The following is a 23,107-nucleotide window of genomic DNA, read 5'->3' as shown; positions in this document are numbered from 1 at the left end:
GAGGACAAGAAGAGGCATTTCCAAGTGATGCTTCCACACCTCAGACTCCTCTGTCTCCAGCTGCAGGATTCCCGTGAACTCATATGTGTTGACTCTTTCCATCTTTAACTTGGTGTGAGGTAGGGATCTCACTTTTTTCTTCCTTCCAGATAGTTAGCAGCTAGCACGTTGTCCCAGCATCATTTATTGAATAAGTCAGATTTCCCCACTGATGTGATCACCTCCCTTCAAAATCCTACTTTCAGACACCAGCACTCCCCGACGGCGTCCTGGTCGGGCCTCAGCCGCTCCGAATTTGGGCCGTGTTCTTGGCAAACTTCCACTGTGGCCTCCTGCACAGTGGTCCTCTGGCCCGCTGAGGGCTCGGTTTCAGCGGCGTTGCTATCTTTTTCCATAGAGCAGATTGTGTGGTTATTTAAGCTCTGTATTTTGCTCACATTTGATAAAAATCAATGGAGAAAGTCAGGGTGTTGGTACTTGCAATAAGAAACTGGCCGGGTAAATATCATGCAAGATAGCAATCATCTGGGCTCAGAAAAGGGGCAAAACCATTTCTCCTCAACCAGCTGCTTTTGCACTTCAGCTGGTTGGCTGAGGGTTTGAGTGTGAAGGAGAAAACATAGACACAGTTGTGGAGATAAGTTATCTAAGGTCATCTAAGTAGGAGAGGGAATCCCTGCTCTGAAATGGTGCCAGGGGGACCATAAAGACAATGAGAAGCCTCACTCCAAGCAAAGCTGGGCTGAGGGCATCGCTGCTGAGCTGCCTTCACCCCTGTGTGTGCCGTGTCCAGCCACGAGCTGTGCTCAGACACCGTCCTGCCACTGACAAACAAAACCAAGTACAGTGCAGAAGGGAAAACACACCCTGCTCAGTGACTTTTCAGCCCAGCTCCACAGGTAGGCGCCAGCTCTCCTCTCTCCACCGCTGTTGACAAGCCAACGCCATGGTTGGCTTCTTTGCATCACTTCTCTTCCCCTGTCACCACCCCTGCCCTGGGCCCAGGACACCCCATCTGCGCCAAGCAGGGGCCTCGTAGGCAGTCTCCCCACATCCACCCCGGCCTCCATCCTGTTCTCTCTTCCCACTGTGGCCAGGGGGCCTCCCAGAAGGAGGGTCTGAGCATGACAGCACCCTTTCAGCGCCCCCTGTTGTTAGTCGGTGACCACAGTCTTTAATATGGTCCAGCTCAGCTTCCACCGTGGGCCCCTCACCCCGGCTGCCACCGGTCCCCTCCCCTCGTCCCGCTCCTTCCCAGCTGGGAACCGCCTGTAATGCCTCCCCCAGTCGCAGGTTGACCCCCCCCCCCGTCCTTAGATGGCAGGGGACCCTCTCCTGCCCGCGCAGACCAGGCCTTGCCCCCATCGTGCGCTCGTGATGCTGCACGTGCGCGAGAGCCTCCTGCTTCCGTAGCATCGGCTGCAGCTGATGGTCTGACGTGTGTGTGTCGATGAGCACCTGTTTCCCTCCCTGGATGGGAGCTCCGCACGTGCCGGACCCCGTCCCTCATCGCTCAGCGTCTTCCCCGTGACGGGCAGGCGGGGCCTGCAGTAAATATCTGTTGGGCGTTGTCCTTGTTGGCCCTCTGGGCCGCCTAACCTGACAGATGAACTTTCATCTAGAATTTTCTTATATTTTAAGATAGATGATATTGGTCCAGAATGGTTTAATTTTGTATTTTCATTTATAGAACGTTGTCTCTTGCCTTTAGAGGGGTCTTTTCCCGTGTCTCCGTTGGGCCCAGAATCTCCAGAATTGCGTGGACCACGAAGCTTAGAAAATGAGAAGGTGGTCAGGGCACATTTTTTATTTCATCGTGTGCCTTGTAGCATTGCCTACCCTGCCCTCCCAGCACGGGTACTCACCACATTTTAGTGAATTATATTTTTTAAAAAGATGGTTCTCAATATACGTTTATTGATTTGTTTTTTATGTATTATTCTAATTTGAAAAGCACATCACCATGGTATACAGTTTTTGGAGGAAAGGAAAAAATGATCTCTGACACTGCTTCTTAAGCTTAACCACTGTTACAATTTTAGTGATTACCTTTTGGTCTTTTATATGCCTTTTAACGTTGCCACAATCACAGGTACATAAATTTTATGTCCTGCTTTTTTCCCTCTAAATAACCTTAATGTTGATTGATCATTATGTTGTGTATGACGTGGTGTATGAGCCTGTTTTATTCAGTTCAGTTAGCATTTATGGGCACCATTCCCGATGCCTAGAACCGCTCAAAGGAACTACACAGATGTGGTACTTTGACTATATAATAATAGAACACCACCGTTCTGAGGCTTTTAGTGACCTTTTTACTTCACATATGTATTAATTCTGTGATGTCACATCTTCATCCCAGGAGGAAGCCTATGCAAGAGTTATTTCACTTGTTTAATAGCTTCTTTCTTCACTTATTCAACAACTTGATTAGGGCTTACCCCGTGCCAGGCGCTAGTCTGTGTGCTGGAGACACAGCAAAGTCCTTGCGTCCCGTGAGGGGCCGGACAGGAGTGAGTGAGTGAATGAATGAATGAGGTGGTCAGTAGAAAAGACAAAAGGTCAGGTGAGAGGGAGGGATAATGGCATGGGGGGTGCTCTTCGACAGGGTCAGGGAGGGCTGCTCTGGTGACATCTGGGCAGAGAAGGACTTGGAGCAGGTGATGAGCTGTGCAGCCATCAGACAGGCTGTTTCTGGCAGAGGGACCAGAAGGTACAAAGGGCCTGAGGAGAGCGAGCCAGTGAGGGGAGGGGGTGGGCAGGGGCTGAGGTCAGTGAGCCCGGGAGGGGTTGGGGGGGGCGGCCCGAGGAGGTCAGGCGGGGAGCCCGAGGAGGTCTGGTCGGGGAGCCCGAGGAGATCTGGTGGGGAGGCCTGAAGAGATCTAGGGGGGAGCCCCGAGAAGACCTGGTGGGGAGCCCCGAGATCTGGTGGGGGAGGAGCCCGATGAGATCTGGTCGGGGAGCACCGAGATCTGGTGGGGGATGAGCCCGAGGAGATCTGGTGGGGGAGCCCCGAGATCTGGGGGGAGCCCGAGGAGATCTGGTGGGGGGCCCGAGGAGATCTGGTGGGGGAGCCCCGAAGAGATCTGGTGGGGGACCCCCGAGGAGATCTGGTGGGGGACCCCCGAGGAGATCTCGTGGAGGAGCCCGAGGAGATCTGGTGGGGGGCCCGAGGAGATCTGGTGGGGGAGCCCTGAGATCTGGGGGGTAGCCCCGAGGACATCTGCTGGGGGAGCCCCACGGAGATCTGGGAGGGCCTCCCAGGCCATGGTCAGGCCTCTGACTGTTCCCCGAGCAAGGTGGGAAACAGGGCGTAGTGACCTGCTCTGCTTCTTGCTCTGACAGGGTCGCTTCGCTCCAGCTTCCCTGTCCCCCGGGAGCCCCTTCAGTTCCCACCCTGTCACCTTTTGAAGGAGTCACTTCGTGTCTGACCCGGGCCTGCCGAGCTCAGGGTGTGCAAATGGTCAGGTAGACAGTTGCCACACCCCACGGTGTCACAGCCACATCGGGTCATCCTGCTCCAAGAAATTAGGTGCGGTCCACGTATTTGAAAAACTCGGTAACTCTGAATTTCTCGTTTCCTTATCTTTTGCTCATCCAAGGCAATTTTTTCTTTCTAAAATAAAGACCACATATATTTTTCAAATTGCATAAAAATGTATCCTATTAAGACTTCCTATCTGTGATCATAAAGCAGCTTCACCCTGTGACGTTCTAGAATCAGCTTTTCTGGGGGTGGGCTGGGCAGTTAGCCTGATTATAATCTTCCTTGCGTTGCTTTATGGTCAGATCTGCCACATGCCAGCGTGAGATCCTATCAGCAGTTTCCAAACATTTCTTTCTGAAAGAACAAACTGTTGTCACCGGTTCCTCAGGATAGTTGATCTCTTTTGTCTTCTTCCTGTTACAGGGGGAGATCTCACAGCTTCCCCAGACTGGGAAGGAAAATATGGAATGTGTTTTACCGCTGACTGAACACAACCCAATGAACTGTCCTGACAGTAGTTTGAAAACCAGCAGCTAGCAGTTTGTGCAGCTCCAGCATCATCCGGCACTTTCCAGAGCAGACTCACTGTTGACGAGAACTCTCGGCCTGACGACGTTTGAACCTCAAGCTCAGCAGCTTTCAAATACTTCTGCAAAAGAAGAGTACCCGGAACCCCCTTTCCAAAATGGCCGCAGATGAGTATCTGTGGATGGTCATCTTGGGTTTTTTCATAGCTTTTATCTTGGCATTTTCCGTGGGTGCCAATGATGTTGCCAATTCGTTTGGTACCGCCGTGGGCTCGGGCGTGGTGACCCTGAGGCAGGCCTGCATCCTGGCTTCAATCTTTGAAACCACCGGTTCGGTGTTACTGGGGGCCAAAGTCGGAGAGACCATCCGGAAAGGCATCATTGACGTGAACCTGTACAACCACACTGTGGAGACGCTCATGGCCGGGGAGGTCAGTGCCATGGTCGGTAAGTAGCCTCGTCTTTCCACCTGTGGGAATGTGTCCACTGACCCATTTCTCATTTGTCATATCCATAAATGAGATTTTTGTTTTAACTTTTCAAAAACTGGTTTGATGGTTCTTTTTTTTTTTTTACTGAAGCCCAGTTGATTTACGATGTTGTGTTAGCTTCAGGTGTACAGCAAAGTGATTCAGCCATATATGTATGTATGTATACTTTTTCAGATTTCTCATTTACTATACCTTATTTGTGCTCTCTGTGTTTTAATTCAGTTATGATTTTGGTCAGTGTTCGAATATCAAGCAACCATTTCTTTCCTTGAATGTATGGCAGACTTGCTTGTCCAAATAGATTTTGGTTAAGTCAGTGCTTTTCATAAAGTCCAGAAAAAGATATTTGTAGCATAGCTCTTTGTCATTTTAAAGCTGCTTGAAAGTTATTAAAGAAAGAACACGTCTAAATGAATGTGTTTGAGAGGTTTACTTAGGTTTATTTATAAACCTTGAAGATTCATTTCTATTTTTTCATAGATTTTCCATCAGTTAGGAAGTAATGTTTTGAAAACGTGGTTGCCCCAAAACAGTATTTATTAGCTTAACTTCTGTATTCTCCGTTGAAGTTTTAAAGCAGTTACCAATTGACTCTTAAGTGACTGTGTTTTCAAGAAACTCTGGTCTTCTCTGTCATTTGTCTTCCTTTTGTTAGTGTTTGTTTGGACTTTCTGATTCCACCCCTGGGAGCTCCATCTAGTATGCTTGTTTTTTTGTTTGTTTTTTTTTTTGTTTGTTTTTGTGGTACGCGGGCCTCTCACTGTTGTGGAGCACAGGCTCGGGAGGCTCAGGTTCAGCGGCCATAGCTCACCGGCCCAGCCACTCCACGGCATGTGCGATCCTCCCAGACCGGGGCACGAACCAGTGTCCCCTGCATCGGCAGGCGGACTCTCAACCACTGCGCCACCAGGGGAGCCCCCACTGCGCCACCAGGGAAGCCCTAGTACGCTTGTTTTGTTTTCCACTGGAAGATCACTTGTATGTCACCTGTTTGCAGTCGGACCTTTTATTGGTGGTGTGGACCTTTTATTGGTGGTGTCGGGCGTGTGGTTCCTCCCCTGCCCGAGGCGACTCCACACTGGCAGCACCGTGGGCGCTGCCCTCGCTGAGCTGGAAGATTTGGGCAGCAGGGCCTTAGGTGCAGCCGGCAAGCTCCTCCTCTGCTTGCCTCTAGGTCGAGGTGATGCACAGCAGATGGCGTGTCTACACAGGTAGTGGGGGAGAGGGGGGAGAGGGGAGTTCTGCCACCTTCTGCTTTCAACAGGGCACATGCTTTTGTGGGGAGAGCCCTGCACCGGGAGGCCGGATGCTGGTGGACCAAGAACATGGCTACATCCCACGGATCCCCAGGGGTTTACCACCGCCAGCACTTCTTAAGCCCCCAGAATGTGCAGGTCATTTGCCAGGTTTAAGGTGGCCCATCATCTTTTCTTTACAGCGGGTTAGTTTGAGAGGTAGAGTAGTTGAGGCCTTTGGTTGGAAGATGGATGTCCTCAGTAAGGAATTAAATACTACTAAAGCACAGTAAGCTGGTCATATGTGCTGAGGAGTTCCTCTTTGTCAGCTGCACATGTTGTGTGAAAGATGTAAGGCTCATGATGACTTTAATTCATCATTATTTTTAAGAATTAAAAATCATTTACTACAACAGCTACTGTAATGATTGAATTTTCACCTTCACTGAACATGTACTTCTCATCACAGTCCGGTATAATTGACGTTTCCCTGACAGTTTGACAGTTGTTTGTCAAATTCACCCTCAGTAGTCATGATCAATATCTAAGACATAATCATATCAGGAGGAAATTAAGATTTTGCCAGTCGGTATGATGCGGACAAGATATATTGAAAGTAGAGGAGAAATAAAGAAAAACACTGATGAAGTTCAGTCTTTCTTTTTTAATTTTATAATTGGAGTGTAGTTGATTTACAACGTCGTGTTAGCTTCAGGTGCACAGTGAGTCAGTTATACATATACATATATCGGCTCTTTTTATAGATTCTTTTCCCATATAGGTCATTACAGAGGATTGAGTAGAGTTCCCTGTGCTATACAGTGATGAAGTTCAGTCTTAACAGAGGTTCCTCCTTGAGTTGGATGAGCCCTTTGGGGAGTGGTGGTGCTTACTGAGGAGGTTTGTTTGTGAGGCTGCCCCAGGGCCCTGGGTGGATGGAAGGCCTGCGGGCTGAGCTCCACGTCACCACTAACTTGCCGTGTAGACAGCATAAGTTGTCCAGTTTTTGGGTTTTCCCACCCTTGGCCTTGGTCTCTACACTCAAAGAATGAAGGATACTTACCTCCACTAGAATTTAGGTCAACCAAAGCATTTGGGGATTTTTGCTTGAATAACTTGATTTGGTTTGCTTTGGTGTCTTTTTTTTTTTTTTTTTGGTGTGTGGTTAGAAGAATCTCAAAGCCTATTTTGTTGGGAATTGGTGAGAGTTACCTAGACTTTTAAAATTGGGTTCCTTGTACACGGGAACTGGGGAAGTTTAGGATGGTGGTATAATCATGATTGGCCCAAACCGAGATGATTCTGTTCAGATGCCTGAGTTCTCCCAATCTTCCTCTTTTAAAGTCAACATCCCTTTCTTTGTCCCTTTTCTCCCCATCTCTTTATTTTTTTTCTCTTTTTTCTTTATAATCTTCACCCCAAGCCCATGGGTCTCTGTGCTTGCTGGTAAAGTTGCGGTAGTGTTAAGCTGATTGGGCAGAAGAAATTGTCCATGCCAGCCACACCTCCTGAACAAGGCACCCCTGGGGACTCTAGCTCAGCCCTAAAGCAACAGTCGATCCACTTAGTATGAAACCGTCAATGGTTCCCAAAATCCACTGAGAATTCAGAACGCGCCATCTTTTCGTGGGAATACCCACGACAGGACGACCGAGCCATCTCCTGGAACCACCCTAGGAAGTGCTGAGTCTTCTTTGCCTCCGCGTAACCTGTGCCTTCTCTGCCGTTCTTTCATCCTCCAGGAGCCTGTGGCCTCAGACACCCATCTTAACCTCCACTTTCCCCAGGTTTTGTCTGGCAGCCTCATCCTCTGTTTAACCCCCTCCTTCATTGCAGGACGTCGTTATCTTAGGTTAAGCTCTCCCTTGTTACCACTTTTCCTTCACGCTAATGTAATCCCATTCACCTCCAGGAATTCCCAAGGTCAAGGAGGGCCTCTGGCCCACTCTCGCCTTGCAAGGCCCCGTCCTCCCCTCTGTCCCCTGCTCCCCAGTGCCCACCCCCCATCCCTCCCTCTCTCAGGCAGCCCCGTCCCCCTACCTTTCCTTACAAACCCTCCTGTTATAAAGTCAGCCAGAGAGAGGAGAGTGGCTTTCAGGATTGAAAACCTCATGGTCTGAATTCACGTGGGTGAGCTTATCCCATTCTCTTAACATCACTAGGGTATTTTACTTTTTGTAAGAATATTTGCTTTTTAAGTTCTGGTTCTGTGGTGTGAAACACGCTCCAAAGTCTGGCTTTATTTTTAAAACAACTAGTCCCTGAGGAGCCCAGGGCTTAGATGTCCGGGTTTGCAGGACTGTCCACGGGGGAGCCTGGTTGCTGCCATCAAGCCTGTCACCGGTTTGGCAGCCCAAGCCTGGCCCTCCTCCTCCCAGCACACGTTTCAGGGAGTAGGTTCGGGGTCACGGCCCGCTGCTGCGCAAAGGTCAGCCTGCCTGGCGCTCCCAGAGCAGCTGTCAGCCTTGCTCCGCAAATGGGGACCTGCACAGCCTCTCACAAGCCTCTGTGACGCAGATGTTTTTGGAGAAAATGCCAGGGGTCTGTTTAAAAGTGCTGCTACCAAGCAGCCAGATTTCCAGAGTTAACACTTGGGATTAAGGCCGTGCCCTGCTTATCAGCCAGGCCCTTCGTCCCCTGCAGCCCTTTGTGAGCTTTTCAACAGCTGTTTCCGAAAGTGACCTCTCCCCAGCCAATGCTTTTAATACTCCCTGCAAAACTTGATCTGCTTATGAAAATATCTGAAGTGAACTGTAGCCTGGAAGAACACGAAGCCTAGAAAAGGGTGGCGAAATTGAGGTAAAAGGACACAAAGCCCAAACCCAGGGATCCTCTTAATTCCTGAGAATTAGAAGGCCTGGAGGGAGCAGGCCAAAAGAGGCCCAGCCGCCTGGGCAGGCGCTGAGGGTAGATGCCCAGCGTGAGGTTAAATATCATAGTTACTTCTCACAGGAGAGGCAAAACGGCGAAAAGTAATGCGGGATTACACACACTCTCTCTTTGTTTTTACTGAGGTATATTCGACGTGACATTATATTGGCTTCAGGTATACAGCATTGTGATTTGATGTTTGTATTTTATACTCTCTCTTGTACCGACTAATATACGTAGGCGGTATCTAGCCTCCTCATGATGTGACTGAACGGCGTAACTACAGCAGAATCTTTTCCAATACGCAGCCTTTCCTGTTTCTCCATGTTCATTCTCCTGCTTGGTCCTGGCCACACTTCACATCAGAACTCACCTCATCACCAGCACCCTTGCTTAACCATGACAAAGGCAACTAGGAACTGACATCATGGGGCTTTTCTTTAACTACTTTCAAGTACTTTCCTTTGAATAAGTCAGCATTATCCCTTCAGTGTTGAAGAATGTTCCTTTGGCTAAAGTTATTTGAGTGGTTTCTCTCAGGGCTTTGTAAAGAAACAGTCCAGAGACAATTAACCCCAGGGAGGCATTGGGAAGGAGAACGTAATTTGGCTTTCTTCCATCTATGGCTGTTTGAGACATCCCGCTGTATATCTGACTTTTTTCTGTCTTTGTTTTTTATCTTCAACCCGCAGGCTCCGCCGTCTGGCAGCTCATTGCTTCCTTCCTGAGGCTCCCGATCTCGGGGACTCACTGCATTGTTGGGGCCACCATTGGATTCTCCCTCGTCGCAATTGGTACAAAAGGTGTGCAGTGGATGGAGCTGGTCAAGATTGGTAATTGCCATTTTCTTTCACTTATAAGCAGGAAAGTTTACATTTTCTAGAGTAAGTGTTATTAAAAGTCACCGTTATACTTTTTTCTTTAAGTGTTAACGTTTAGAAGACCTATATGGATAGGTCTATGAACGTTTTCCCTTAAAATTTCTGTTAGCAGAGATTGTGGACTTGTTATGCAGTTTTTAACTCCAGATGCTCTTTTCAAATGCTACATTGTCATCCAGCTTTGAAAATCAGTATCTGTTGTTCACAGGGCATTTAGAAATTTATCTGGTTGAAATCAGTGTGTAGGCAGAGAAAAACTGGGCCCTGGTCCAGGAGTCAGAGTTCCTGGTGATGCGGAAGCGTGGAAGTGAGACGAGTGCTACTTGCCCCACTGCATCCAGGAGACCCCCAGTCTGCCTGGTGCTGCTTCTGGGTTGTGGGCTGCCCAGTGGGGACTGTTAAGAGGGGTTTGACAACCCGCTTCCTGGGTCTGACTTTTTCAGTAAGGGGGAAGTCCTTTCAGCCCCCTAAGTACCAACACGCCCATTGTGAAAAACACTCTCTCTCGCCCATCTCCATCCTTTTACGAATCATAGTGGCCTTAGGAGCCCTAGGATAAGCGGATCCCTGAACTGCAAGCAGGACACAGATTGCCAGGGAACTCTGCTGACCCCAGGAAACTCACCTGACATCCCAGGAAACTCACCCGAGGTCCCAGGCTTCTAGAACAGTGGTGCTTGATTCTGGCTGCACTTTCGAATTACCTGGGAGAGCAATTTAAAGATATCAGTGCCCAGACCCCATTCCAGACCTTTTAAATGAGAATTCTGTGGGTGGACCCAGAACGTAACTAGGTTTTGAAAACTCTGCAGATGTTTCCAGTGTGCAGCCAGAGGCTACGGGGTGGCAGTACCAGGCTGGCCTTGGAAATTGAAAGGGAAGGTGGTCCAGGGATGGGGCTGCACGAAGGGCAGGCAGAAGGGGCTCAGTGGGAATCAAAGGAACCGTCGTCGGAGGCCGGAGCTGGGAGGTGGTGTGTGTGCCGTGGCCTGAGGTCTGTTTGTGAGGACGGTGACCCCTATGTGGAGGTCAGTCTGCCAAGGCAGTGGGTTTGTTGGGTTCTGAGTCAAGGTGAACAATTCCAGGAATGTTTACTAATGTATGTGCTATATGTTGGTTATCACTGTATTATATAAATAGGACCTGAATTATGTAGAATTTTAACATTCATTAGATTTTCTTTTGATTATTCAGTTGCTTCTTGGTTTATATCTCCGCTGTTGTCTGGTTTCATGTCTGGCGTGCTGTTTGTACTGATCAGAAAGTTCATCTTAAAAAAGGTAAGTGAGGCTATTATTTTTTTAATTAAGTTTTAGACCTAATTTTGGTTCTACTCAATAGAAATTAATAGTGAGAGGGGTCAGAGGAATAATTGTTAAGGCACAGCCCCCTGAAGTTGGAATTAGACGTTATTCAAAAGTAGGCAGGAAGAGGTGGGTAGAGTACCCAGGGGCTCCCCCAGAACCAGCACTGGACATGAGGTGTCTTGCCATATGACTTAGTTCGTTGGTCAGCATTCTTGGGCACTGTGCTCACACCTCAAAAAAGGAAAGATAATTATTTTGTGAACAGTAAACAGAATAGAGGAAGATAGTGTTACGATTTTGAAATTAACTAGCACTAAAAACAGCTGGAGAATTTATTTACGCAAATGTAAGGTGTTTTCTGTTTTTTAATGGAGAAAGGAAGCTTCAGACACTGGTTTTCTTCCTATCCTTGAGGATAGGATAAAAAGAAGGAAATAACACCTACGGGGGCGGGGGGTGTGTGGGTACATTTTTATCAAAAATGAAATGAGATGAAAATGGAAGCTTACTGAGATCAGTATTCTCGGCAAGAAACAAAAAAAACCTTGGTTACGTTTCGATTTGCCCATCAAGGGGCTGTTGCGTTTCATAAGCCCTGCTGCTTGCCTTTGGCTGCTCCGCACACGCGAGCACATCGGGACACGCCTGCCTTCAGCCGTCTCCTTGCTTGAAGACACAGCTCTTCTTCTAGGCGGGCTCACTCTCTTGGATGGTCACAAACTCACCAGCCCTTCTCCGGGGTCGGGCTGTCCTAGGACCCAGTAACATCTTGGAAGGTGCCACCCACTCTTGCCCCCCCTGCACCCCCGTCATCTGCCCCCCGCCAGGAGTCACTTCCCAGGTTCTCCTGCCCCAGCCTCCGCTTGGGTACATCCCTCTGTATCCCCACACGCTCACTGCCTTCTTATCATTGCACTCGCGTCGTTGTGCAGCGATTTATCTCCTGCTTGGCCCCCTGTTCGCTATTTGACTGTAAGATCTGTGAGAGTAGAAACCGTGACTGTCTCTTCGCATGCGTAGATGGCGCCCAGCGCTGCTTAGCCCTTCAGAGACGCCGGTTGAACATCTGTTAAGAGAGGGATGGCTGCTTGGATGGGGGGCAGGTGATGGGTGCAGGGAAGGAAGGAAAGGAAGGAGGGATGGAGGGAGGGATCGAGACAGGAGGAGGAACGGAGACGGGTCTCAATGAGACAGCTGCCATTTGCGTTTTAAGAATAGGTTATTTGGGGCTTCCCTGGTGGCGCAGTGGTTGAGAGTCCACCTGCCGATGCAGGGGACACAGGTTCATGCCCCGGTCCGGGAGGATCGCACATGCCGTGGAGCGGCTGGGCCCGTGAGCCATGGCCGCTGAGCCTGCGCGTCCGGAGCCTGTGCTCCGCAATGGGAGAGGCCACAACAGTGAGAGGCCCGTGTACCGCAAAAAAAAAAAAAAAAAAAAAAAAAAAAGAATAGGTTATTTGAGAAAACATAAGGTGATTCAGTTACAACACGCAAACTGAAGACTTTACGCCTTCAGGAGTTACTGGTTGGGAGTCTTTCTGTAGCAGCCGTCGTCCCCGAGAAAACAGCATTTTGGAAGCGGAGGCAGTAGGCATGTGAACGTCGCAGCGTTTCGTTTTCAGTTCAGCCTGGGTTCCTGTCCCAGGTCCACGGCAGATCGGGAGGTGATGTGCCTCGTCCCAGGCTCCTGCCCATCCCTTTGTACCTGTTCCTCACCTGCCCTCCTGTGACTGTGGCTGGGGCTCCCATGCGGCTGAATCACCTTCCACCCCAGCTCTCCCTTTCCTGACATCTCACTTCCATTCACCTCAGGCCTCCTGACAAGTGCTGGTGGCCGCTTGAGACATTGCAGGCGGGTTCTTGATGAGTTTACAGTTCTGCAAACCTACTTGATTTGCACACGTTTGCATTTGACAGTAGGAACTGTCAACTAGGAACTGTGAGATAGTCTGTACTTACCCTGACTTCTGTAGCTCACATCAAGACTTAGACCTAATTTTCCTTTTATCATGGGTGGGTCATAGACTCATACCAATGTACAAGAGTGCCTTACATGGTCATCAGAAATTAGCCCGTGTTTGAATTATTTAAGCAACACCTACATGCCAGTTCTGCGTCGAGGAGTTCCCGGTTCATATTTTTGCTTCAAAATCCTCTGTAGATCTAAACCCTCAAACTCTATATTTTTCCTCTGTAAACTCTAAATTTCGAATATTCTCCCAGGTGTGACTTTGCCTAAAACACGTGCAGTACTGTTCTCGCTGAAATATTAGATTTCGGAAGTGTTGTACCAGAAGCCTAAGGTTGTAAAAAAATGTTTTCTTAGACAAAGAACCCACAGTTCTTTTCACTTTTTAATAGTTGAAGGTGGAATGCTCCACCTCGTGAAAGGATTCTGAAAGCCATAGCACGTGGTCCTGTATTTCCTTGCTTTATATATTTCAACACAGCAAACCCGGATCGTGTCACGGAGTACCATGAAATCTAGTAGTAATGCCGTGGTGTTGAAGTCATTTGACTTTCTCAGGGCATCCTCAGAGGGTCAAGCCTCAAAATATTTGCTGAAAGTGGATTTTTGGGCCAATGTGAATGTAGCTAGAATAGTGAGCGCTCCGGGTCAGGGCTTTAGTCCCAGAAGCTGGCCTCACCAACAGCCCTTCTCTGTCCCCACATCTGTCACCACCTCATGTGATCCCAGCGCATTAATGCGTCTGCTGGTCACCATCATGGGCCCTTTGCCACAGCACTCGTGTAGGAGGAGGGTCAGCCCAGGCCAGCCCCGGGTCTGGAGGTGCACACAGCCTGCGGCAGGGACAGGGCTTTCCCGGAACAATGACTTGTGTCATTTCGCCTGTGCTGCCTGCAGATGCCCCTGGAGTCCTGACCTGCCCCCTTATCTCCTTACCCCACAGGAGGACCCCGTTCCCAGCGGCCTCCGGGCGCTTCCCGTGTTCTATGCCGCTACCATCGCGATCAATGTGTTCTCCGTCATGTACACAGGAGCCCCAGGTAAGAGCCCTCGGGAGGCCACGGCCAGCAGGTGGCGTCAGAGTCCAGCGGCCGTGGTGGGTTTGTTGGCCAACAGTCAGAAGCATTACTCACAATCAGTACTCACTGCGGAGCAGTGAAAAGAGTAGGAGATGCCTTTACTTGTTTTAAATACTCAAGAGAGACGTGAAGTACACAGGCAACAGACTTCAGGTTAAAAAAAGGAAATTGAAATCCCCCTTGTGCCTCAGATTCCTGGTGCTGAGCCGCAGAACGTGATCGGACAGCCTGAGCCTCCCTGCGCTGGGGGGGCCACTGGAGGCAGGGGGGAGCTCGCTTAAGCAGTAGGTCACCACCTTGGGACAGTCCGGGGCGGGGCTGTCACGTGGTCCACAGCGCAAGCATCGAACCGCCCGGAAGTCGTCGGACCTGTGAGTCCAGGGACTAGAGCCCTGCCGTTCTGGTTCTGCGTTCCAGATACTGGAACCAGTGATGACTTTCTTTTCAGAATTGCTCCTTTTCTTCCCACTCCGATGCCTTTTGTTCTTTCTTTTCAAGGATTTGGGCTGGAGCAGGGCTAAAAGTTCCTTTCTTTTACGTTTTCAGTGGGTAAGGAAGAACTGGCGTACAGGACTGTCATTTGCATAACACTCCCGTGCGGAGGAGGTGGTTAGCTGTTCTCTCTCACCATTTCCATGCGTGTCTCAGTAGAGAGGGTCCCCCACCCCTCTGTGAGATGTGCCTCTTACAGCTGGATCCTGAACACGCCCATTGCTGTGGGATGGCCAGAGTGAGCAGAGATGTTTGTGTGTGCCGTTTTCCTCCTTGTTAATGTCCTTTAAGGATTAAGATTCAGTTACGGGCCATATCTGATTAAAACCTCCCTCTCTCTGTTCAAAAGATAAAGTTTCTGCTAAATGGTGTGTCGTATTACAGTTGAAAGCGCCCTCTTCCCAAACGGGAGAAATCCTTATTAATTTCTCCCACCGGGTTTTCTCAAGGCAGTTTTTCTCGGATTGTATAGCCATACCTAATTCTATGTTTGTGTACTGGGCTTTCAGACTTTGGGTGAAGGGAGAGGGCGTGAAGCACCACAGCGGTTCTAAGTAATCTGAAAAGCACAAGGCTGAACGTCATGGTGAGCTGGAGGGAGATGAAACCCTAGCCTCAGATGACAGTGGCCTGACGGCCCTTTGGGCTTGATCATTCACGGAATATGAAGTGTGTTTGTCACAGACTGTTTTCATGATCCATAACAAAAAAACAGAGGCAGAGTAAAAGCAGTTGCATACCATGAAGTTGAAGTTCACCCCACCCCAAGTCTGTGAATCTCACGAAGCTTCCATGTGGTGCTGGGCGGGTCCCGGAGCGCCAGGTGGGAAGTCAGCCGTAGCAGAGAGATGTCTTGTCCACCTGAGCCCTTGTTCTTAGTTCTGTGCAGGCTCTCAGAGCCCAGGGTAACGGAACAAAAAGCCTACCAGCCGTCAATAGCCAGACACCTCCCGGGCTAGTGATTTAAGAGATTAAACAAATGAAGGCCGGGGTGCGAGTCCTGGAAGTGGGAATTGGTGTAAATGACAACCATTTAGTTCTGTTTCTGCATTTTGTTTTTCCTAGCCTCTATTCTTCTTGCTCCCTGGTTCTCGGTCTGAATGTCAGAAGACCACAACTGTATGATTTTTATTAAAATTTGACTTTTCCCATACTTACCTATTTTTTCCATCACTTCTTTTTCTCATCTTTTGCTGCAGTTTTATTGCAAATTTGCTAGAAGAATCAGATTACTAAGGGACTAAATTCTAGAGAAGGGCTTCCCTGGTGGCACAGTTGTTGAGAGTCCGCCTGCCGATGCAGGGGACGCGGGTTCGTGCCCCGGTCCGGGAAGATCCCACATGCCGTGGAGCGGCTGGGCCCGTGAGCCGTGGCCGCTGAACCTGCGCGTCCGGAGCCTGTGCTCCGCAACGGGAGAGGCCACAACAGTGAGAGGCCCGCGAACCGCAAAAAAAAAAAAAAAATTCTAGAGAAAATGAAACTAGATAATGGATGAGACAACTAAGGATAATATAAATACTTCATAGAGAAGTTGTGAAAAATAAATAATAAATGCTTTTACTGAGCTGAGTTTTACACGAATTAATCCTTTGTGTCCTCTGAACTCCACTGGGAAATTGGTAATATTGCTAACGCCCCCTGACAGGTGGGCAGCAGGCACAGTGATGCTGACTGAGTGCCCAAGGTCACATATTAGTCAGGTGCAGAAGCAGACGTTAAGTGGGCAGCCTGGTCCCGAGCCCCAGTTATATGACATTCTTCTGACACACGATGGGGCAGGGGTAAGACACGCAGTATCTAGTGCCTGGTACCTAATGTCGCTGTTAATGATGATCAGAATACACTCAGTCAGAAAAGGACTTTGCTAATGTCTTGGCTCCTGGGGAGTGTTTATGGGATATTCAATAGGTAAGTCTAAATCCTATTTTTATTTAAACATCTAAGGTTAAAACTAGACATTAATTCCATCCTATGGTCATCTGTAGCTGTGGCGTCATAGTTGGGGATAGGGTTGGGCTGGGAAGAATCACTTCCCCAGTGACTCGGTCCTCTGCCCCTTTTAGAACTTGCCTGCCTTTCTGCCTGTTGGAATTTATTCTTGCTAGTCCTTTTCTTTCTTAGAACGCTTCCGTTCAACACATAGGCCCCAGAGATAAGAGGAAAGAATGAAAAGTTTGCTAACAAAAACGAGTGGCAGCATTCACCTTACCCCGTTTCAACTTTCAGAGATTCTGATAAGTAGCCTTTTTCTAGATGGATGTGAATTCAGTGGGGACCCGTGGGCTGTTGAGTTACAGGGCTCTGGTTTGACTTCCTCTGTTCCTCCTCTCTAAGTTATTTTGAAGTTGTTTATATCTTGAGCCTAGCTTGATTTGTTTTACTTTACGTTTGACATGACTTTTCTCAAAAGTCATCCTTCAGAAACTGAGTTGCACTTTAAAAAATTGTCTTTGCATTTTTGTCCTTTAAAAAATAATTTGCAAGCAGCAAAAATAACTTGAGGAAAATAAAGTACTCACTTGGGTTGGCTTAGATAGAAGCCTGAAGTTTATTTTTAAGGAAAGTCTTCAGCTGTACAGGACCTGTTTTTTGTTTAGCATTTAAAGAACAAATGCTGAGGTTCATGGCACACGTCTCTGAGGCGTCAGAGCAGATCAGCTAACGAAGCTTTCTAAGTCAAAGTGTGGTCCCTAGACCAGCGGCATCAGCGTCACATGGACACTTGTCAAAAATGCAGATTCTCAGGCTCAGCCCTAGACCCGATGAACCAGAAATGCAGACCAGCAGTCTGTGTTTACCAGGGAGACCCTGGGTGATCGGATGCATGTGCATTTAGAGGACCCCTGCCCTAACCACCCCTTTATCATAACCTTTTACCGTAAACGCCGCTGCCTTATCACGGTTCTCATGTAAGGGGTGCTCTTCAAAAGCTCTAGCTAGCAACCTTTGCTCACTCCTTACTAGCAGATGAATTCTCAGACTTAACCAGGCCTGGTTTCTGGCTTCCCCAGAGTGGTCTGCACCTGAGATGGGGCTGCCTCCCCCTCCTCCTCCATCTCCTCTTCCTCCTCCTCCCCCCCTCCCCTCCCCTTCTCCTCCATCTCTTCCATCTCCCCCTCCCCCTCTTCCTCCCTCCCCTCCCCCTCCCCCTTCTCCTCCATCTCCTCCTCTCTTCCCTCTCCCTCTCCTCCTCCTTCTCCCTCCCTCCATCTCCTCCCCCTCCCTCCCCCTCCCCCTTCTCCTCCATCTCCTCCTCCTCCAGTGGCAGCTCTTCTGGTCCAGCCCCCTCGAGGGAACCAGAGCATCAGCCACCCCTCAGGTCCCCACTGACTCGGGAGAAGGAGCTTTGTTCCCAGAGGACCTCTGTGTTCCGTGTTAGCTGTAGAGAATGTTCTGGGCTGTAGAGAAGCTGGGCGTTGGAGCTTCAGTGATTCCCAGCCCAGGGCCCTGGGTGGGGAAGGCCTGGGCTGAGAAGATTCTCCAGTATCACTGAGAGCTTGGTTCAGAACAGAGTGATTTAAACTCACTTCCTTCTCAGAATTATTATAAATGAACCCTGGTTTGAGAAAGCTGGTACCATATGCATAAAAAAAAAATCCCAACTATAGGACAAATTAGGAAATAGCATTTTTGAATTTCAAAACAATGCTTCATTTTCTTTCTTTTTTTTTTTTTTTTTTTTTTTTTTGCGGTTCACGGGCCTCTCACTGTTGTGGCCTCTCCCGTTGCGGAGCACAGGCTCCGGACGCACAGGCTCAGCGGCCACGGCTCACGGGCCCAGCCGCTCCGCGGCATGTGGGATCTTCCCGGACCGGGGCACAAACCCGTGTCCCCTGCATCGGCAGGCGGACTCTCAACCACTGCGCCACCAGGGAAGCCCCCACTGCGCCACCAGGGAAGCCCAATGCTTCATTTTCTTAAAGTTACCCCAGGATTCCTTTCACATAGGGAGCTCCTCTAATGCTTGAGCGTGTTGATCTAAAACAAAACAAAAACTAGAAACTTCATTTATCAGGGAAGGGAGGACTAGTAAAAAGTAATTCTACAAATGAGGCAGACGTGTGTCTGTGTGTGCGTGTTACTGTGGAAAGATGTCCATAATATATTGTTACGTGAGAAATGAAGGCACAGAAGAATATATACAGTGTGATTTACATCTATTAAATTTAAGGAAAAGAAAAAAAAATTCTCACAAACACTCTGCACCATATGTTTATGTCTAGAAAATGCCTGAAAAGATACACACCAAATAGTTAACAGTGTTACCCTGGGAAGTGGGTTCCAGAAGGATGGACGACGAGGAATTTCCACAGTTGTACGTGATATGGTTTTATACAGCTGATATTTTTAATTTTTTTTAATTTTTATTTTATATTGAAGTCTAGTTGATTTACAGTGTTGTGCTAGTTTCAGGTGTACAGCAAAGTGATTCAGTTATACATATATATATCTATTCTTTTTCAGATTCTTTTGCCATATATGTTATTACAGAGTACTGAGTAGAGTTCCCTGTGCTGTACAGCAGGTCCTTGATGATTATCTATGGATGATATTTGTATAACCATATTATTATTTTTAAAATTAAACCCGAGAGAGAGAAGGGAGCGTGCCGGAGAGGCGGATGAGTGGTGTAAGGGAACTAATATGGGCTAAAAAGCCTTACTGGTTTTATAGAAGCTTAACGTATTTTATTAGAGTCTAACAATGATTGTTACATATGAAAAACAAGAGATGTAGCAAAGTAATAATGACTCCAGAAGACTGTGTTTCTAAAAAGTTCTCCGCTTTTCCTCATGTCACTTGAATATCCTGATCTTCGGGGGATTTGGGAGAGAGTTGCAAGGATGCTTGTGGTTAGAGCTAAATCACTATTCATCATATCTTTGCTGTTCAGAAAATGAAAGAGCTTGAGATGAAAGGCCATTTAGGGGCTGGAGTGAGGCCTGGGCTTGCGAGCACCCAGTGTGGGCTCCTGGCAGCTGCTCTTGGCCGCGGGGACCGGAGCAATTCAAGCCGTGTCCTACTTTGCCTTCCGCGGGGTGACGGCGCCGGGCCTCAGTGCCCTCTGGAGTGCTGTTACCGGAAAACAATTTGAGATCCTCGCAGGAAGGCTGATCAGTGAGAAGTATTTTTGTCAAAAATTTTGTTGTGAAAAGGTCAACCTTGAATCTTCAGAAGAAAAAAAGTTTTCCCCTGGAGGTACGTTGATTCAAAGGCTTTTCCGTGCTGGATTTTTACATTTAATTGTTTTTTTATCCATGAAAGTTGATTTTATGTATTTAGTACAGTTTAGAGCTGCATCCCGTAACTGTCAGTCTGCATTTCTTATATGCAGGCTTTAAAAGTAAATCCTGGTGCGCTTTTCTTTTTTTTCACGTGTACAGTTTCAGGCGTCAGTTTTATATATATATATATATATATATATATATATATATACACACACACACACACACACACACACACACACACATTCTTTTTCAGGTTCTTTTACTATAAGATTTAACCTTATAGATTATTTCAAAATACTGAGTATAGTTCCCTGTGCTCTACAGTAGATCCTTATTTATATATTGTAGTGTGTATTTGTTAATCCCCAAACTCCTAATTTATCCCCCCACTTTCCCCTTTGTAACCATGTTTGTTTTCTGTGCCTGTGAGTCTGTTTCTGTTTTGTATGTACGTCAATCCTGTGCACTTCTGATGCTCTGTTAATTTACTAAATTGGCATAATAATTTGGTAAGACCCAAGTCCTGTTCCCGTTCTGTTCCTCTCTCCTCTCTTACTCACCATGGATGACTGCCCCCGCTTTCCTGGTTGCTCACCCCTGGTGCTTCACACCCTTGGTTTTTCCCTCTGTCTCCCACCCCTTCCACCCTCAGTGATGTGTGGAGCCCCTGACCTCCCGTCCAGTTCTTGTGACTCAGAGGGTGGCTTCGGACCTTCTTGGCCACTTCCCAGGCCAAACCGATGGCGAAGGTAGTTGTGATGGTAAAGGTTCAAGGGTCAGGTGACATTGTGGCTTATTGTCTAAGAGAAGCATCAGAAGTCGTGTAGCCGGCCTCAGTTCCTCCCTTTCGGATGTGGGTCCTGACACCCTCCAGAACTCATGTGACCTCCGCGGAGAGCGTGGAGACGGGCCTGGAAGGCGCACGTAGAGCAGCCCTGCCCTGCCTTGTCGTGAGCTCTGCTCGGCAGGGAAGGAAGCAAACGGGGCCTGGGGGCAAAAGTATTCACTCGTTTAAATATTCCTATATCCAGCTCCCAAACTGCATCCCCTCCCCAGAGTACCCAGAGCTCGCCTGTCTTAGATCAAGTTAACGCAGTGAAGCCAAAAGTAGCCCAAGTAACAATTTTATCATCAACGGAACCAGGAACCACCAAGGAAACCGTGAAACCTCTTCAAAAGCCAAGTATTTTTAAGCTGTAGTTGGTGTTGATGTTCGTTCATCAGTTTGATGTTGGTAATTAACAGTTACCACTCAGTTAGCAAGAAACAGCTTTGGAGTGGTCTTTTACCACATGTATCAGACACTGGCACGAAGACATAAAGCAGAAGCAGGAAGCCGTGGCCGTGAGCGTGGCCAGTGAGGTCAGCCTGAGTGGTTCTACAAGCAGTTCCAAGCCTCGGATCTGAGGCCACAGCCGGGGCTGGAGCAGGGCTGCCAGGTGTCTCAGTACAGCCCTGCATGGGGCCATATGCTTTCTGGTGTAATCGGGCGTTTGAGGGTGGAGTGGCCTGACCGCTGAGTGTCTGCTGGCACCAGCGACCCCTCCACGGTACTAAGGCTGGGTGATCTTGGTTTTTTGTTTTTCATATTTATATATGTTCATTCTGCCTCCCCAGTTAGAGTATTAACTACCTGTTCTCCCTCTTACCATTATCAAAATGTCTAATAATACCTTACCTGAGTAACTGTAAGTTGGTTTGTATGTATAGAGTGGCTAACAGTGTAACTAACAAAACCTGTATCATTAGAGATTTGTTTAAGAGCAAAGTTTTAAATAGTTCACTCCTTTCAAACTTTGAAAAAAAGTTTAACAATTTACAAAAGTGTGTGCCCATTATAAATTTTCAAAGTTAACAGTACAAAAGTATATGTAGTGAGAAGGGAGAGCCCCCTCCAATTTCTCATCTCTCCACAGGAGTAACCACTGATTCTTTCCAGAACTTTTTCTGTCTATTCACACATATGGTAGGAGTGTATGTGTGGGGTTGTTTTCTCTTCTAAACATAAATTGGGTCATGGTACACACACCATGATCCAGATGGCCTTTCTTACTTAACTAGATCGCGGGCCTCTTTCCTTATGAGTACGTTTAGACCGACCTCACTTTTACGCTCTGCACCACACTGACAACGTTTCCATGGAATGATGCGTGTATCGGTCGTCTTGCAAATTCTTCCCATTACAAATAATGCTGTAGTGAGTGTTCCTGTGCCTATATCTTTGTGCCTGTGCAAGGGTGCACCTGTGAGCGTGTGTGAGTCACGCCTGTGCGGCCGGGAGAGCTGGGCTCTGGGGCCCACGGGGCTAGGAAGCCTGATGCTTCTCCACCCTCCGTACTTTCACTGGCTGATGGAATGGCCACTTTGTGTGCTGGACTGGATAGTAATGAAAAGTTTTTCTACGTTGTAATTCCATGAGTTGACACTTCAAAGAAGAGTTGAGTTTCAAAGTCAGTGTCCTTTTAAAAAGCTTTGCTATCTAAGTTTTTATTTTATTTTATTTTTAACAGTAGAAAGGGTTGATTTATGCATATGGAGGCCTTCACAGAAAAGACGTGAACACGCAAAGAAGCAGTTAGACTTTGGGACTTATATACCATTTTGATAAAGGGTGATCAATTATGGAAAGTGACTAGGAAATACAGGAGGAAACAGAATAGAACGGTTATTTTAGCAAGGTCTGTGTGTGCAGACTTATCTTGGTATTGGTGCCTTGTTTCCAGTGGTGAGGGTCACTTTGCTCTTCCTGGAAAAAGGAAGGCACGTTTCTCACAAGAAATTTATGCCCTGCTTTCAGGCACTTACGAAGGGGGCAGCAGACTCTTCTTGTGTCTGCTGTTTCTCAATTTCATCTGACGTTAAAAAAGGTTTGTGTGTGTGATCTGAGCGTCATGTCCATTTAAAGCCGGGCTGCTGACTATTGAGAAACCAAAGAGGCAGCTGCCCGCCTTGCTGTGCCTGCTGCAGCCCTGGGCTTCGCGCTGCCCGGGGGCGGGGGCGGGGGCACTAGGAGGGAAGACGGACCCTCTGTTACCCCTGTTTGTCCACTCAGGAATTTAGATATTGAGGTAATACTGTAAATGGGTTTATTCCCAACTTAATATGCCGTTGGTGCCAAGTTGGTCGATTTTTAATAATTAGGTTACTTACTGATTTAACCACATATTTGCAAAGCTGTGTGTCTTAAACACACAGCTTTGTACGCCCTGAAGGCCTAGCACATCTTTTTTGGCTGAGAGTTGTATTAAACATGGAATCCAGGTGGTTCGTTTCAGGTTTGGGGAACGGCAGGTATGTGGATGTGATGCCCAACGTTTGAGAAGTATCCCCTTTATCCCCAGTGCTGGGCCTGGTCCTTCCCATGTGGGCGATTGTGCTCATCTCCTTCGGGGTCGCGCTGCTGTTCGCCCTCTTCGTGTGGCTCTGTGTGTGTCCGTGGATGCGGAGAAAGATAGCAGGTAAGGGCTTTGCCGTTCTTCTGATCTGCAAGAGTGCTCTGACTGCTGAGCCCTCGCTGTCGTCCACGGTGATCCTGACTGA

The 23,107-nt window shown here is 48.1% G+C and overlaps 1 protein-coding gene across 6 annotated transcripts in view; it reads left to right on the top strand.

The window, feature by feature from the left end:
* Positions 1-23,107, top strand: part of SLC20A2 (solute carrier family 20 member 2) — a 108,376-nt gene that overhangs the window by 54,195 nt on the left and 31,074 nt on the right. For 5 of the 6 annotated variants that reach the window (XM_089903804.1, XM_022571334.3, XM_022571331.3 and 2 more), the window contains 5 exons: positions 3,911-4,461; positions 9,304-9,444; positions 10,687-10,772; positions 13,712-13,808; positions 22,909-23,025. In XM_089903804.1, the coding sequence (XP_089759930.1) occupies positions 4,173-4,461; positions 9,304-9,444; positions 10,687-10,772; positions 13,712-13,808; positions 22,909-23,025 (730 nt within the window). In that variant the 5' untranslated portion in view covers positions 3,911-4,172. The remainder of the gene's footprint in view (positions 1-3,910; positions 4,462-9,303; positions 9,445-10,686; positions 10,773-13,711; positions 13,809-22,908; positions 23,026-23,107) is intronic. The other variant, XM_089903803.1, reaches the window with a different exon arrangement.

Source organism: Delphinapterus leucas, chromosome 21 (assembly GCF_059928025.1).
Source record: "Delphinapterus leucas isolate spDelLeu-1000000601 "Yukka" chromosome 21, BTC_Dleu_Yukka2, whole genome shotgun sequence".
Lineage (NCBI taxonomy): Eukaryota > Metazoa > Chordata > Mammalia > Artiodactyla > Monodontidae > Delphinapterus > Delphinapterus leucas.
The sequence above is the reverse complement of the archived record's forward strand: the minus strand, read 5'-3'. Positions and strand labels throughout refer to the sequence as shown.